The sequence below is a fragment of the Camarhynchus parvulus genome, chromosome Z (genome assembly GCF_901933205.1).
Source record: "Camarhynchus parvulus chromosome Z, STF_HiC, whole genome shotgun sequence".
NCBI lineage: Eukaryota > Metazoa > Chordata > Aves > Passeriformes > Thraupidae > Camarhynchus > Camarhynchus parvulus.
The window spans coordinates 58,137,715-58,154,039 of NC_044601.1; the positions used below are offsets into that span (position 1 = coordinate 58,137,715).

At 36.0% G+C, this 16,325-nt stretch overlaps 1 protein-coding gene across 1 annotated transcript in view; it reads right to left on the minus strand.

The window, feature by feature from the left end:
- The window catches only part of WDR70 (WD repeat domain 70), a 124,028-nt gene that overhangs the window by 41,502 nt on the left and 66,201 nt on the right, over positions 1-16,325 (minus strand). Inside the window, exon 10 of the mRNA XM_030969539.1 lies at positions 12,427-12,601. Within this exon, the coding sequence (XP_030825399.1) occupies positions 12,427-12,601 (175 nt within the window). The remainder of the gene's footprint in view (positions 1-12,426; positions 12,602-16,325) is intronic.

Here is a 16,325-nt window from a genome sequence, read left to right on the forward strand (position 1 = left end):
CTCATTAAAGATTCAGCTAAGATACACTAGAACGCCACTGAAAATCCACAGATTTCTTCAAACTCATCTATGCCAATCTGGATGTTTCATATAATTTAAAGTAGCTTTTGGCTTACTGGCAATAAACAAAAATATAAATAGAAAAAAAATTATAAAGAAGCTACTAAGTAGTCTTCAAAAGGCAACAATGACAGACTTATTCTCAGCTTATTCCCAAATATTCAAGAAAATTTCTCATATTCTTTCAGTGTCCCCAAAGCTTAAACCATTTCTTAACAGAGGCACAGTGTAAATAGAGTGAAATATGACTGAAAATACACAAAAATCTGCATAAAGTTAACATTTCTGGTTCAGTAATCCTTGAGGCAAAATGGTGTAATTTGCAGTGAGTTATCAAAGATGGTTGTATAATAAATCTATTTGCTTGTTACAAACAGTATCTAGCACATGTAAATTCTAAGAGGACGGGTGTATTTCTCTAAGAAATGAAAGCATTTTCATAAAACTTCTTGTAATATACCAAGTTATTCTTTCTTCTACATTCTTTGATTTCTTTCTGATAAAAACACACTGTAACCATCATGCTATATTCTCTCTCTGCATATTATTTATAAATAAATATTTTTTTAAAACTATTGATTTGGTTTTATTAATTCAGATGGAACAATGAAGATGGAACTATGCCTCAGTTGAAGGTGTGGTATTTTTCCTCATGCATGTCAGTGATAAACTGATCATTCTCAAGTAAATTTCATTTTCTTTTCATACAATATTCTTATCTCAATTCCATAGTTCCTTCTTTGATGTTGCTTTTTTCTCACAATAGTTTTATATATTTGACTAGCTAAATAAGCAAGCAAATAAAACCCCCACACATGCAAGCAAAAAACTGGCAAAGCAGAAAAAAAAAATTTAAAAACTGTTTATAGTGGTTTACACTAAACAGAGTAAACACAGAACAGTGTTCCATATTAGCTTTCAGAGCAGCAATCAAGTACCTAGGCACTAAATAGACTGAAAAAGCTTGTAATACCTTTTAGAGAAAAAGCTGCTTGCTGTTCTACAGTACAATTTCTGATTAAATTTCAAACATGGGTCGCTTTTAAAATTAGCTTTCTTTTTTAACAGACATTAAAACAAATTCCTATTTTAAGCATGAAAGAATTTTTTTTGTTTGCAATTAACATCTTGGAATCAATTAATCCCTTCTGTCTCATGTAATATAAATGAGATGATTATAAAAGGTATGGAAATATAAAAATGTCCAAATTGATAACCAAGAGTCCTTCAAACAGGCTGCAATATTTCCATGAAAATTTGTCTCTGAGGATTGAGAATTGTTACAGAATTTTTCATTCAGCAAGTAACCTTATCCTCTACCATTAATGTCTGCTATTTGCTTCAAACCCCTTTCCTCTTCTTTTTCTATTACATCTTTCATGATGCAATACCTCTTTCCACTGCAATTCTCTTTGACCAGTAGCATCCCTAGAATTCTCTTCCATCCAACAGAAAGATGCCTTTCATTCTCTCATTCTAGCATCCTAGTTTCACTACAGCCAAGTACTTCACACTTAAGACCAGCAACTTCATGTTTCTTCTCCACTAACAACGGCATCCTCACAGCATAGAGAGATACAAATTTCAGAAGCAGCAATTAATGCATCTTGAAATCTTATCTGCATTACCCAGTTTTCCCAAAATGGCTCCATGTTCCTCTCTCTCTTGCCTTTTCATCCAGTACTGCCTTCTCCTCCACCTTCCCTCCTCATCAATCCCACTATATTCCATGTGAAAATGCTACTTAAATTCCACCCTGAGTCTTGGGATTATTCCTGACAAATCCAACATGGGATGCTACCCCACCCTTACTGTCATCAGCATTGGGGAAAAAGTGTCTATTCTCTGTTCCTCTTCTTCACTGTTTTATGAAATCTCCTGCACACCATCTACATGTTGGTTCCCTTCTTCACCATTCCCTCTGGTACATAATTACCTTTCTGTTTCTCTGGCTATTCACTGCTACTCAATCCCCTTGGTCACTGAACTTCTCACTCTACACTGCAGTTTTACACACCTTACTCACAACCATGACTCCCAATATTATCGTGCCATTAAACTGCCTTCCAAAAAATGGTACATCATTGTCCCTCTGCTGAACATCTCAGTTCACCTTGGCATCACTCAGTGGATGTTTAGCTGCCAATACAAATTCAACATGATGAAATCTGTTCGTGATTTTCTTAAGCAGATACTATATCTTCTCAATTTCCCTGGAAGATCTTACCTCCTTTAACCATACATCATAAGAAAAATGTTGTTATATGCATCCCAATGTGTCATCTCCTTTGTCACATATTGTAAAACACACTGTAATAAATTCAACTAATTACCCACTGCCAGTACCGTTATTTAATGTGTTTTCCCTTTTTGTTTCCTTGATAATGGTTCTTTACTTTTAGAGGTCCACTCTTGCCTCATTTTGTCTTTTTTAACAGCTGTATTTCACCAATGAATTAAATACAATCTTTCAATTACAGATCTTTCATTTAATCTGCAAGAACATCTGTGTTTTTCTTAGAAAAAAGAAAAGAAAGCCAAAATCAAACCAAGGAAAACCACCACTCCTTTTTCTGCAACACATGAGGACATACAGTAAATTATTGGGTAAAAAATTACTAAAAATAAAAGGGGGTGGGGAGGTGGGGGGTGGGAGACAAATAATAATCCAGTTTGCACATTGCCTTGTTTTTCTTTGCTGGTGTAAACCTCTTACCAATTTGACACTAAAGGATTCATTTTCTGACACAGCCACCTTTGGTTAGGAAGGAAGTCAAAACTGAAATTTGTTTTACACATGCAGACAGACAGCACCACATATTATTGCAGCCCTATCCTGCCCTCCCACCTTGATGCAACTGCCAAGAAACCACACTGACCTGCCTGGAATACAGAAAACGTTCCTACACCTCTGCCAACACCTACCCATAACTTCAGCACATCAAATATTGAAATCCAGCAGTCATTTTCACATTTGTGATAAGTAACAAGCCAATGGTTTGCAATGCAATGTTTTGTGCTGACTGCAACAGGTGTCCATCCCTGTTTCTGAAAAATCACTCTGGCTCTTCAAGGCAGTCTTGAATATATGCCAGTCCTCCTGTCACAAGGGCAGGGATGCACTACCTGTCCTCCTTCTGCTTGTGAGCCCTGGTGAAACAGCATCTGTAAAGGCCCACACAGGGTGCTCAAATGGCCTAAAGTTTGTTTACAGGTCTCGGACTCTCCAGGTGAGACCACAGAACTGCATAATGGTGAGGACAAACAGCAGACTACTGAGCCAGGATGCAGAAAAATGCACCAAATATAAAATAAAATGTGTAGTGCTGATTATGGGTGTCTCCTTTGAGCACAAAATAGTCACAAGCTAAATCTCAAAGTGATACAGATAACACAGTGCAAAGTGACATAGTAACCATAAAGGAAATTTTAAAAAAATCTACATACTGCTTAATCTAAATGAAAATTACGTACGTTGAAATATCTAAGAATGGGTTCTTTAAATTACTGCTTAAAATGGCTATACACGTTCAGAAAGTCTATTGAACTAGAATGTCATTATAAGTCTCTGGACATACTTAAGACACATTGTATATGTATTTACACATAATGTGTGAAACACATAGGTAGTCATATCCAACTCCAAGTCTAGTTCTCTATCTCATGAGAAATTTAGAACTCGGTTTAAGGAAAGCAGCTGTTTCATGGATGTATCTGATTTCAGTCTGTATAGTATCACTGCAGTCATACATTAAATAAAACACAGCTGGACAATGCTCCACCTATTTCACCACCCTCTCTGCTAATTGTTTAGCACTAATAACATCTGTTGAAAACAAACTTTAGGAATAGTAAGATCATGAAAAAAACCCCCTTTATTTTAAAATAATTTGCACTGGGAGAAGTTTTGCTTACTTATGAAGGAAGCCTCACATATATTAAATCAGGTTTTAATTATGAGATTTATACCTAGAGCTGCAAGAAACCTGTTCACTGAAGCTGTCTTACAAAAAGTATGCTATTATTACAAATACTTATGATTGGTTTATTCAGTATCTGCTGCCAAGATATGTTTTAGCTGTGTAGTTTATCTTCTCATTGATAATCATGAACGCAAAAATAATCTGTTTGACTTATAATCTTATTACGAACTCTCTAGAAATGCCATTCAAATAATTTCAGTTAAAGTTAACAAGACTTACACTCTTTAGGAATTGAGTACAGTCTCTAGTGTATTATGTCCAATTATTTAAGCTGTATCCCCACAGAACTGCACCTTTTAATAGATGTAACCATGAGTCAATTGTTCTTTCTGTAGAGAAAAGGCTCTTCTTTTTCAAACTTCCTGAGTTAAATGTATGTAACTTAATGATACATACAAAAGCTATGCCTCAACTTGTAACTTATCTCCTGCAAACCTGTATGTTCCATGGCTCAGAAGCTACTTCCTACCTTTTTTGGTTTTAATTCACTTGTTCAAGCTGTAACAGCTTTCCTTTTGTTAAGTATTTTAAAATGTGGGAGTCTTTGACTTCTCTAATAAAATTAATTTAATGATCAAGAGCTGTACAAAAAAAAGCTGCAGTTTTCATTGCTTTTAGGAAATTCACAGTTTTCATTGGTTTTAGGAAATTCACAGCATAATCCTCCTGTTCATCTCCTCTCAAGAAATAGTGACCTACTGTGAAGCACAGTGAGATACATTTGGAGGCAAAACTAGCTTCCACATCAAGCACAACAGTCTTTTCATAATTTACAAATCCTATCAGACACTAGACCTCTGAAGTGTCCAGCTTGCTTAAGCAATGCATACACTACAGCATCTAAAAGCCATTTCTCTGATAAGCCAAACCACTCTGGAGTTAATTTCTTTTTACATCAGAATGTAGTATTTGTATTTTCCACTTTTTGCCCCTGCAAAAAAAAGGAAAATTTTCACTAAAGAACAAAGCAAGCTCAAGAAGGCTCTTTTATTTCTCTCCATTATTTTTTATTATTTCATCTTTATATTTCTATAACATTATTCATTTTATATTAATATTAATAGCGCTACAATATTAATAAAGCAAATCATGTTGCTGAAATGCCTACTCTTCTCAAATTGTAATTTTGAAATTATTTCTGTAAGTTCTACTTTTAGTTTTCCAAATAATAAACCAAAAGAGATATATAATCCTTGTGGGATAAGCCTTTTTCCTTAACCATACATGAATCCAAAGTGAAATCCTTTAACCTATTTTCCTTGGGGTGTGACAGACTTCAAGATTTAGAATTGCCTTTCATCACTATATTAGATAGTGCAAACATTTAAATAGTTCTTAACTATAAACTGTTTATTACATAAGAGAGAAATGCACTTAGAAATATAGCAGGGCACATTTTATCTCAGCATGTGATTGTCAGATTCTTTACTGTGGCTGGCTTCAGGGTACAGATAGTGATGTACTGGCTAACCCAGACGTATACAAAAAGGACTAATATATGAATCTGTTAATATTTGCTGCTGGCAAGCTTGTGTGTGATTTCCAGTTTCTGGAACAGAGGTCTGGCACATATACATATGGAATGAAAGGGTGGAATATTATGGATATGGAAAACTTACCTTAAGTTTGAAAGGGGAATATAGTATATTTGGATATCCTTCATCTTGTATTTACACAAGAAATTTCCAGATGTAGCCAGACTGCCCTCTTCAAAGCATGAAGCATGTTACATACTTGGGGGAAATTGGAAGATTTCCCTGCTGTTTAGCTCTAGTAGTGATATTCAGCAAATTTTAGAACAGTCATTGTAAACTGTTTCTATTAAATATTGACATTTCACTGGAATATTTTTAATGCTGTGGAGGTATCAATATAAACATTGAATTCTGTACATAAAAAAAATCATCCAAATAGACAAGTGAATATTCCATGGTGAAAAAAGAAGAATAAAACCTAGCTGGTGTGAAAAAGGCATAACTCTCTAAAGCTGTAATGGACAAGATGCCAAAGATACACAATGAACAAGTAGAAACTGTATCTAAAAAGGCATATGTACAGTCAAGCTTTCTAGTGGACAGACAGACATTTTAGGAATCAATTACTGAAAGCCATGTCTTTTGCATATCAACATAAGCAAAATTAATCCTGTAAATGTGCAAAGATTCAACAAACTCTTCCTAACACATGGGTATAAATACCGTCAAAGGACCTTCCAATTAATGGGAAAGTATTTACAGCAAGTCTCTACCTTACTAATAGTTTTGATTACTGTCTTGGCAGCATCAGCTGTAAAATCTCTCATGAACAGAAAAATAAAAGTCTGCAAAAAAAAAAATCCAAGTAAGATCTGGACTTAGATTCCATTCCAAAAAACAAACCAAACAAACAAACAAAAAAAACCAGGAAGTTTTTCACATAAAAAATTTTCATTATCTAAATCTGTGCCCTTAGTTGTACAGTATTTTTTCAAAATGGCTTCAGTACTTGCAAAACTTTTCGCCTCTAAAAACTCTATCTTAAAACTTCCAACAGCACATCACAACACTAAAGCTCACAGAAACCCTTTCAAAGCAAACCATCACTAAATATAGAAATATATTTATCTTACATCTATAAATCATGCAATTATTTGGAAAATACTTTTAACATTACTATTTGTAATTAAAATGTACAGCGCTTAGATCTGTTTAATTTCAGGGCATACTGTGACATTCCGCTTTACTTCCTCTTATATTTTGAGGATAGGGTGGCTTAAGGGTGTGTTGAAAACAAGTTCTTGGGACTACCACTTGATAACACCACATTTGAGAATATTTATCTGGGCAGTACATTATTACAGTGTTGAATTTCAATATTATTGGGAATTTTAAGTACTGCAAGTCCACTTTGAGCTTCACCTAAGTAATTTAAATAATTTAAACTCATCAAAATACATAAATTATTCTCGCAATTTAAAGTCAGAGTAAGGTTTTAAAATCAGAAAAGAAAATGCTAGCAAAGAAGTAATTCAGCTGTACTGTATCAAATGCTCACTTTTGAGCTGAAAAACAGAGTTAAACCTACGGCTAAGGCTTTTATGAAAGAAGGAAGTAAAAAAATATAGTTTTTTTTTAATATAGGTTTTTCATAGTTTTTTTTCACTATAAAAGTATTTCCATGAGCACTGAATCAATTTGCTTAACGAGATTATGCTGAAAATCACAAAACATTGTATCTTTCATGTTCAGATTTGCACTATATAGAAACATAAACCTATTACAGATGTAAAACAAACATATTACAGAGGTATTTGTCCAAACTAATTCTTTACTACTTATAGTGCAGCCAGTAGATAGGTAAAAGCTTACAAAAACTACTCAAAGTTTATAACCAAATTTAACATAGCTATGAAAAAAACAGACAAGATTTTGATTGCACAAGCTGTTTTCTCAAAGGTACTTAAAATACATGACCACTTCTCTTACAAACTCTATCACCCCAACATCCTTATTAATATCTTTGTATCACAGCTGCAATGATATACCATAAAATAGATGATGTGTGAAGCTGTGAAACATGATTCAGCCTGCCATACACAGAGAAGTTGTTTATGCAGTCCTGTGCTGAACACACCCAGGGAAAGCTGGAGGAAAAAATTCACATAACAGGTAGCCTCATCAGGTGGTTTGAAATATTACGAAAGGCTAATTAAGTCTAGCTTTTTTTACCCGAAAAAGCCTATTTGTAACTAATGAAAAACATTTCAAGACCATCCTGCTTATTGTGGAAAATGAGGGGAGATTTTCTGTTCATTGAAGAGATTTCAATTTTAACTCATAATATACTTCAAAAATGACTTCACTCTTTTCCTGTCTCTATGAATGAGATACTCACATTCCTGGAAATATCAGGCACACAAAGGTTTACTGATGGCAAGACACTCTACGTTTTGACACTCAAGACTGACTCCGTGGATCAGTTTGTTCAGGAATATGTACTACTAGAGGATTGCAAAAAGCTCTGAATGGGCAAGTGCAGGCAAGATGAAGAATTTGAACTCACTTGAACTGCAGGTAAACCTAGTGCTTTTACTGCACTGCCCTGTGAACCAATAATTTTTGAGGCCCTGTCTTATTTTGACCACTAATGATCTTTAACTCTCCATATTTGCCAGACACTTTTCTCCACGTCTCAGAACATTTGAATCGAGAGTGTTCTAATATGTTGTATTATAATTGACTATTTCACACTGTTGTTTCCACTATTCATTCAAAGTTTGAAGGAAGTTATTTTTTACGTCCTTTGAAGCTGTTATTTTAAGCCAAGTTGACAGTGTTCATAATATTTCAAATAGGCTGACAGATTGCTCTGCTAATGTGCACTGTAAATGCACATGTACGTGAACCTTAAAGAAAAAACATGCACCGACAAAATAACATACGTGAGAAAATAACACAGATTTATGACAAAACAAAAAAATCCTCCGAGGCAGGTGATTATAATGGATCATGATCCTGCTGAGGAAGTTTGGAAAAAGGCACAGCAGAGCCGGAATGCATTTGGCTAACTTCAGCATTAGCAAGTTACCAATGTCAGTTTGAAGGAAGAAAAAAATCTTCCTCCAGAAGTTCCAAAAGTGTTTTTACTCTCACTGCATACAGCTGGGAGATTTGGAATCATACCAAAATAAGAGTGGAAGTAAAAAACTGAATGAAACATTCATGGTGTTCATTACTAGTCAGAAGTGAGTTGATCACATACCAAAATCCCTCCCTAGGCAAAGCAACATAATTTAAATTTAAGGAAAAAAAAAAAAGCAGATACTGAGATGGTACAAAAGTGTTCAAAAAAAACAACTAACTGATGAAGATAACTTACAACAAACAGCTATTTTGACTTCACAGAAGGATGGATAAAATATGACATAGAGATCTTGTCTTCCTCTAAATTAAAAATCAAAAATTATTTAAACACGCCATTCCAGACCAAGTTCTACACTGTGGAGCAGTGTAGAACACAGGTGATGTGTCTGTGGCGTGAAGCAGAGAATAAAAAAACCCTATACCAGCAGTCAGAAACTATGACTACAGTAGCAAAGGAGATTTGTGGGGTAGCTTCTGTCTTGCAAAGTGGTACAGTATGGCTTCCCACCAAACACTGCCCAATTGTGCCTGCTTCTAATGAGTGCCCCTTTTGCTCTTGGAGAGGGCATCATCAGACCCTCTTTCCTATTGGGATACTCGTTTCTGCCCTTGGAACTGCTGCTTCATACTTTAACAGGACAAGGAGCAATAGGCAGGAACTGATGAACAAAAGTTCCACCTGAACATGAGGAGGAATGTTTTTACTGTGCAGGAACAGGTTGCCCAGAGAGGTTGTGGAGTCTCCCCCACTGGAGATATCCAAGAATGATCTGGACACAAGCCTGTGCCATGTGCTCGGGGATGGTCCTGCCAGGATGGGCAGAGGGGTTGAACCACATGACCCACAGCAGTCTTTCCAACCTGACCCATCCTGTGATTCTGTGCTGTGTTGATGAGCCTTTTTCTGTAGAAAAGAAGGGACTTCACATTTTCAATGAAGCAAACAGAAACTTTCCCCTCTAGTAGGTCTGTGTTTGACAGTAGTTTGTACTCAACTCAAAAATAAACACATCTAAATGTCTTCACAGATGACCAGGACAACAGGCACTATGGGTATGTATCTAGTGTGAGCCGTAATACGTGGATGGACAATCCTCATGGATTTCATTTGTGATATTACTGTCATATGCAGGAGCAGTGGTTTAGGCACTCAAGATCAGGGTTGAAATATCATTTACATTCTCGCACAATGGCAAAATCAAATTCAGACAGTCACAACAGGCTTTTATTGGGTCACCTCTTCATGACAGTATAGTCAAATAAGCAACAGTCAATTTTAAACACCTTCCTGAATCTCTCCTTCCAGCTGCATATGGACCAAGCACACAGCATAAATAGTGATGTCAGAATCATTCCAAACTGATCAAGAATAAGAAAATATGGCAATTATTTTCTGCTTTCAAACACTAGTGAATTTTGCTACTGACTCAATAGAGCCTTGTCAAGATAAACACACTCTCTTAATTTTGACTTGAAAGCTAGTTGTACTGTAGCACAGCAAAATCTGTACATATATATGGCTCTACACTTGATTTAACAGAGCCAAATGACATTTGATGGATGGGAATTACAGCTTTCTGTTCAAAAATCAGAAGTTAATATTTCTAATACATATTTCTTCAAGAAGTTTAACCCTCACACTTCGATCCTCCACAGCTTTACCCATCTTCCTGTGTCATACACAATTTGTACCCCAAGAACTGCAGAAGAATTGCATAAATTAGAATTCTCTTGTTTGACTTTGCAAGCATCTGTATCCTGTCAGGACAGAAGTACTTTCACCATTCCACTGCAGGAGTCAGTCTCATCCTCTTTCTTACTGCTGTGTTGAACACATAGTCCATGTGAAAATTTTTTTCTTATACTTTCCCCCAACCCCAAACATAAGACGAAGGCTTTTTTTAATTGTTTAAGCAAGATGCCTTTTGAAACACTTGATTCTAGCTACACACAGGGATCTCCAGAGGACACCAGTAGTCTTAGGTGAGAATACCAGTAAAAATCCAATTTACCCTCTCCTTTACCTAAAAATCTTGCACACTTCTTAATGAAACCGTCAAAGCAAAGACAAAAATTCTTTAGACATTTAAAATACAAACCCAGGAACACCATGAACTTAGCTTCCACTAGAAAATCACTTTAGTCTTGCCTTGTTATAGAGGGGTCACCCACTGGAAATTGCACAAGATGCACAGGATATATCTTTAAATTACTCATAATCACCTTAAACTGCACTCAATCAGCATTGCAATATGTCATCTTACAGACATAGGAAAGTTCAAAAGGAAAAGCACATGAAAAAGCAGACTACCAAGAGTACCATTGTTAAAACTACACCAGAAAGCTTAATATTTCAATACTGTATATGTTAAAATAAACAACATACACAGGTGATGAAAGCCAGTCTCTGAAAAATTTATTATTCTGTTAGAACAAGTTTACACTTAGGATGAATTCTCAAGCTTCATGCCATTAGGAAGTTTTACTAGGTTTATAGTGGAAATAAAAACAGAAATAAAAATAGATTACAATCCCAAAATACAGGCTGTACTTTAAGTATTATCCACAGGCTTTCTTCTCCTTTTAAATCTATACATTTCCTCCTGCCTCCAGCAATCAGATCTTTTAAAATCTTTGTAAAAAGCTGCCAAGATTGTCTGTTTTCCTTTTCAAAATCAAACATTTTGAAATATGAAGTTGAACAGGCTGTAATCTGTACTAGTTCAGTTTTACTTCCACAAAGCCATCCTACTGGAGCTGTACAGCTTTCAGAGATTTATGACACCAGTTTCACAATCCTGCTCTTCTTGCCTCATTTACTCTGTATTCTCATTTTGGCTTTAAAAAAAAATTGACCCTATTTCCATTTTCTCCTCCAATGCATGCCATTGGCACTTATCCCACTGAATCTTCATGTAAGATGGGCATAAAGAGAGGATATGGATGATTTACTAGGATGATTATTTTTCAAAGCAGTAAAGCTTAGCCCGGTGAATTTGCACTTGACATTGCATAATTAAACTCTTGGAACTGGACTGGTTTGTAAGCTATACTACACAAACCAACAGTGAGCACTGAATGCTCTAAGCTTCAAATCATAAAGTAGTAGCCAGAATTATACTTGTCAGTTCAAGTCATAACTACTGGAAATTGATTGTTTAGTTCAATATGAACAGAAATATTTCCTAATTTTGGTACATTTGAAATAGCTTTCATTCTAACTCTTTCTGACCACAATGCATTTACATAAATGGTCCCAATTTGCCCCAGTGTTAATTTTTACACATTAGACAATATAACAGCATTGGCCATATCCTCACCCACTTGGATGCTATTTTTGTCTACCTATTACATGGATTAAGGAATGATTTCAGCATCAAGTTTTAAGAGTTACTCCTCAATATATTCAATAAATCAAATACATTATATAGCAACAAAAAATTACAGTTTTCACAAAGCATTCCATCTTAAATGAATAATAATCTGGATACAGATATGTGGTCTTTTTTCTTTTTGTTTTTTAAACACAGATCGTCAAGAATTTTCCTAAACTTTGGACTTAGTAGCAACACACTTAATGATCAGTTGTGGAAAAGCAGAAGAAATATTAAGTCATGCCTACAAATTATTTGGTTTTCAGGACAGAGGGGAGAGGAGGGGAAGTAAATAAAAATATGGAAGTGCCAAAATTGATTTTTTCTGCTTCAACATTCACATTCAAAATTATAGAAGCACGTATTGTTATCAAATACTGGACTTACACTCATATTCCTGTCCCAGATCTGGATAGAGCCATCTTGACAGCCAGCTGCAATAAGTTTCCCATCTCTGCTGTATGTGCAAGTTGTAGGAATCACTCGTTTACCTTGAACTGATCGCGGCTTAAATACGCTTTTGTGCTTCTTTTCATTGTTAACATCCCAAGTCCTGACAGTTCTGAAAAAATAGTTGAAATAAACAGTTGTTTTACATAATGTTAATACATATAAAATAATTCTTCTTGCGACAAAACCAAACACCTTTTCCAGCACAGATGGCATATAATATTGTTCAAATTAAGCTGTAACGGCAAAATAGCATTTAAGCTATGAGGACAACTTTTCAGATAAGAAACATCATGTTCACTAAGCAAAAAAATCCAAAACCAAAACACTTTTCCCCAAAACTCTCATGTAAGTAAGTACATCAATGACTGGGAATTTGGAAGATATCAAAAAGTTAATACACAGGTACTACATCATCTCCACTACCACTGGAAGTCAGGAGGAGGAAGTATTCAGTCCTCTACAAAGAATTAATACTTCAGGAAACAGGCATGAATGCTTATACAAATTCATAACTTAAACAGATTTCTTAACTATTCGGACATAACAACAACTGAATATTCTGCTTTTAACTGGCTGGTTATTCTTCACACTTTACTTCTAAAAGGCATTTTAAACATTAATTGTAATATTATTGTAGTTCTCTTCCACTAATCCTGAAGGTGTTAAGAGTTCCGTTACAAAAATGTTCTTCAAATATTTTAGAAAGACTAATTTATTGTTTTTTCAGGTTGAGATTTTCCCACATTATTAGCAAAACAAATACATCCTTTCTCTTTTTAATGGAAAAAGAGTATCTGCCTGGATCTTGACTGTTCCTTAGATACAGAAAAACATCCAAATGAGAGAGAACTAAAACACTAGATACAGGTGGACCCTTTAAACTGTCTTAGATACAAATGTTTTCTGTCAATTTAATATGTTGAGGTCTTTCCACATAAAAATTCAAACCTCTTCTGGCATCTAATGCAGAGAAGAGTTTCAGAATTGGCAAAGGAAGGATCATTCATTTAGAAAGAAAAAGTCCCAAGGTTCTCAAGACAACCTCATTTGTTTAGACTATACAAACACTGCCTATGATCCAACAGCACATAATTCACTGGTCTCTAGCAAAGCAAATACAACTCTAATAGAGGCTGCCATTCCTCCAGAATGAGACAAGATACCACAGAACAACATTAGGAACTTCCATCAGACCTACAAGACCAGACAGGCCACAGAGCTGACATATAAATAATCCTAGAATAAAACAGACAAGAAAATGAGCTAGAAATACTTCAGAGATGTTACAATCAACTGCATGTTTAATGACAGTAATGAGGAATCAGTAAGTTAGATTGAATAAGTAGAATTAATCTTCAGTTTTCCATAATAAAGTCAAGGTTAGTTTCATTTTTTAAAAGTCTTCAAATCTCTTATGTGTAAGGCATCACTTCACTGCTGTATTTGGAGCTCTAGCACAAGACATTCAAGTGTTCTGACAATTAGTTTGGATTTGAGATTTTGGCAGGTTTGTTATTTGATGGTTTTAACTATTATTTTTATTTTAAATTACACACTATATTGCAATTATGATTAGGTATATTAGAAGATCTTCAGACATTGCTTTCATCCTCAATCATTATATGATTCTGACATTCCCTTTTTCATCTTCTTGTGTGGTCAATAACCATCTCAATCTCCTGCCTTTCATTCACACTTTCTCCCACTGTAATACTTGCTCAAAACTTGAGTCTTTTTCCATTCCCCTTCCTTCATAATACTCCATCCCTCAAAATCTCATTTGAATGTTCTGCACCTTCAGCTTCATTTCTTCCTTCAGTGATGACCATCTCCTACTGAACAGCTCTGTCCTCTCTTACAGAGCAAGTTCCCAAGGACTGCCTTGGCACACCCCTTCTAGGGTGGTGAATCTGGTAACACAGTTATGTGCAGGGAACTTCAGAGCCCTTTCATTCTAGATGCCTCACAGCATCTCAGATATAATTCCAGAAACAATCTCTTGAGAATTCTTTACTGTCCTAATTCTTTATTTCTGCTGGCATGGAACAACTTTTTTAAACCCTGCAGTTTCCTTTTGTTAGGGCTCAATTCCTGTCAAAACCTCAAAAATTGGCTACACTAAGAGCATATTCAAACCTTTTTATGATTTTACATTTCCACTGTAAAGGAAGAAGAAGCACTTGTATACTCTCATTCCTTATAAAACACATTAAAAGAAGTATGAGCCCTAAATCAGCTGTAATATCAGCAGGTCAGCTGAAAAATCCAAATTCTCTGAATTGCTGCTTCCACTGCAGACAGTTGGCCATATTCCCACACATATGAGTTACATGGCCTGTCAAAAATGCCCACATAGCCTACAGTATATATTTAACATTCCCTCAATGTTTTCTTAATGTCCCCACACTGAGCATGTTTTTGCTGTTGCCTTGCTGCTACTGGATCTAATGAAAAAAAAATGTATACTAAAGTAAATATCTTGTAAGAAACCAACTATACATTTGTATACATTATTTGTAACCACAGTTACAAATTTGTCAGTCACTCCCAGAGAACCTTAATTCTTGAGCTAAGACTGACTTCTTTAATAAAGAAGTTAAAAGATCTTATTTCACATAAGATCTTTTAAGTATTTCTATTCTTTATGGAAATATTTCCTATTTTTAAATGGACATTATATTGCAAACACCTCTTATAATATTATGTGCAAAATTTCAGCTTAGCATGGTTTCTGACTGAATCACCAACTAAAACACAAGGAGCCATCTGTAAACTATGTATGTGTTTTATATTCTCCTTCAGACCAGTGAGAGACTAGAAGCAGGGATCACTGAAGAACCTTAGGGACATACCTTCATTGGAAAGAAAGGAAGTTTAGGCTGGACATTGGGAAGAATTTCTTTACAGGAAGGGTGATTAGACACTGGAATGGGCTGCCCATGGAGGTGGTAGAGTCACATCCTTGGAAGTGCTTAAGGAAAGACTGCACATAGCATTAAGTGTTAAAGGGAAGACTGCACATGGCACTGAGTGTCATGGTCTGGTTGACCATGGTGGGTCACAGGCTGGAATGAATCCCAGAGGCCTTTTCCAACCCAATTGATTATTTGTCTGTATATGCCCAGCTGTGGGCACTCACAGCCCAGAGCCAAACGTGTCCTGGGCTGCATCCAGAGCCCCGTGGGGAGCAGGGCAGGGAGGGGATTCTGCCCCTCTGTCTGTTCTGCTGAGACCCACCTGGAACACTGCATGCAGCATAAAAAGGACAGGGACCTGCCGAAGCAAGTCCAGAGGAGGCAACAAAGAGCATCAAGAGGCTGGAACACAACGCCTATGAGGACAGGATGAGAGTTGGGTTTGCTCTGACAGGAAAAAAGAAGGCTCTCGAGATACCAAAAGCAATTGCAAGTACTAAAAAAGGGGCTTGTAAAAAAGATGGAAAGTGATTTTTACACAAGCAGACTGTGATAGCAAAAGGGGGAACAGTTTAAACTAAAGGAGGAGAGATTTAGGATCAATATTAGGAACGAATTCTTTACTGTGACAATGTGAGGATCTGGCACAGGTTGCTCAGAGAAGTTGCGGATGTCACATCCCTAGAAATTTTCAAGACCTGGCTGGACAAGGATCTGAGTAATCTGGTCTAGTGGGTGGCATCCCTGACCCTGGCTGGAAGAGGGGGGACTTTGGAATCAGATGACCTCTAACGTTTCTTCCAGCGCAGCCCGTTCTGTGGTACTGTGACTAACATCTAACTCCTCCCATTCTAGCCAGAAGGAAGGAGATAAAAAGGAAAAGAAGCATAGAAACCCAAACAATTTACCTTCAGGTAA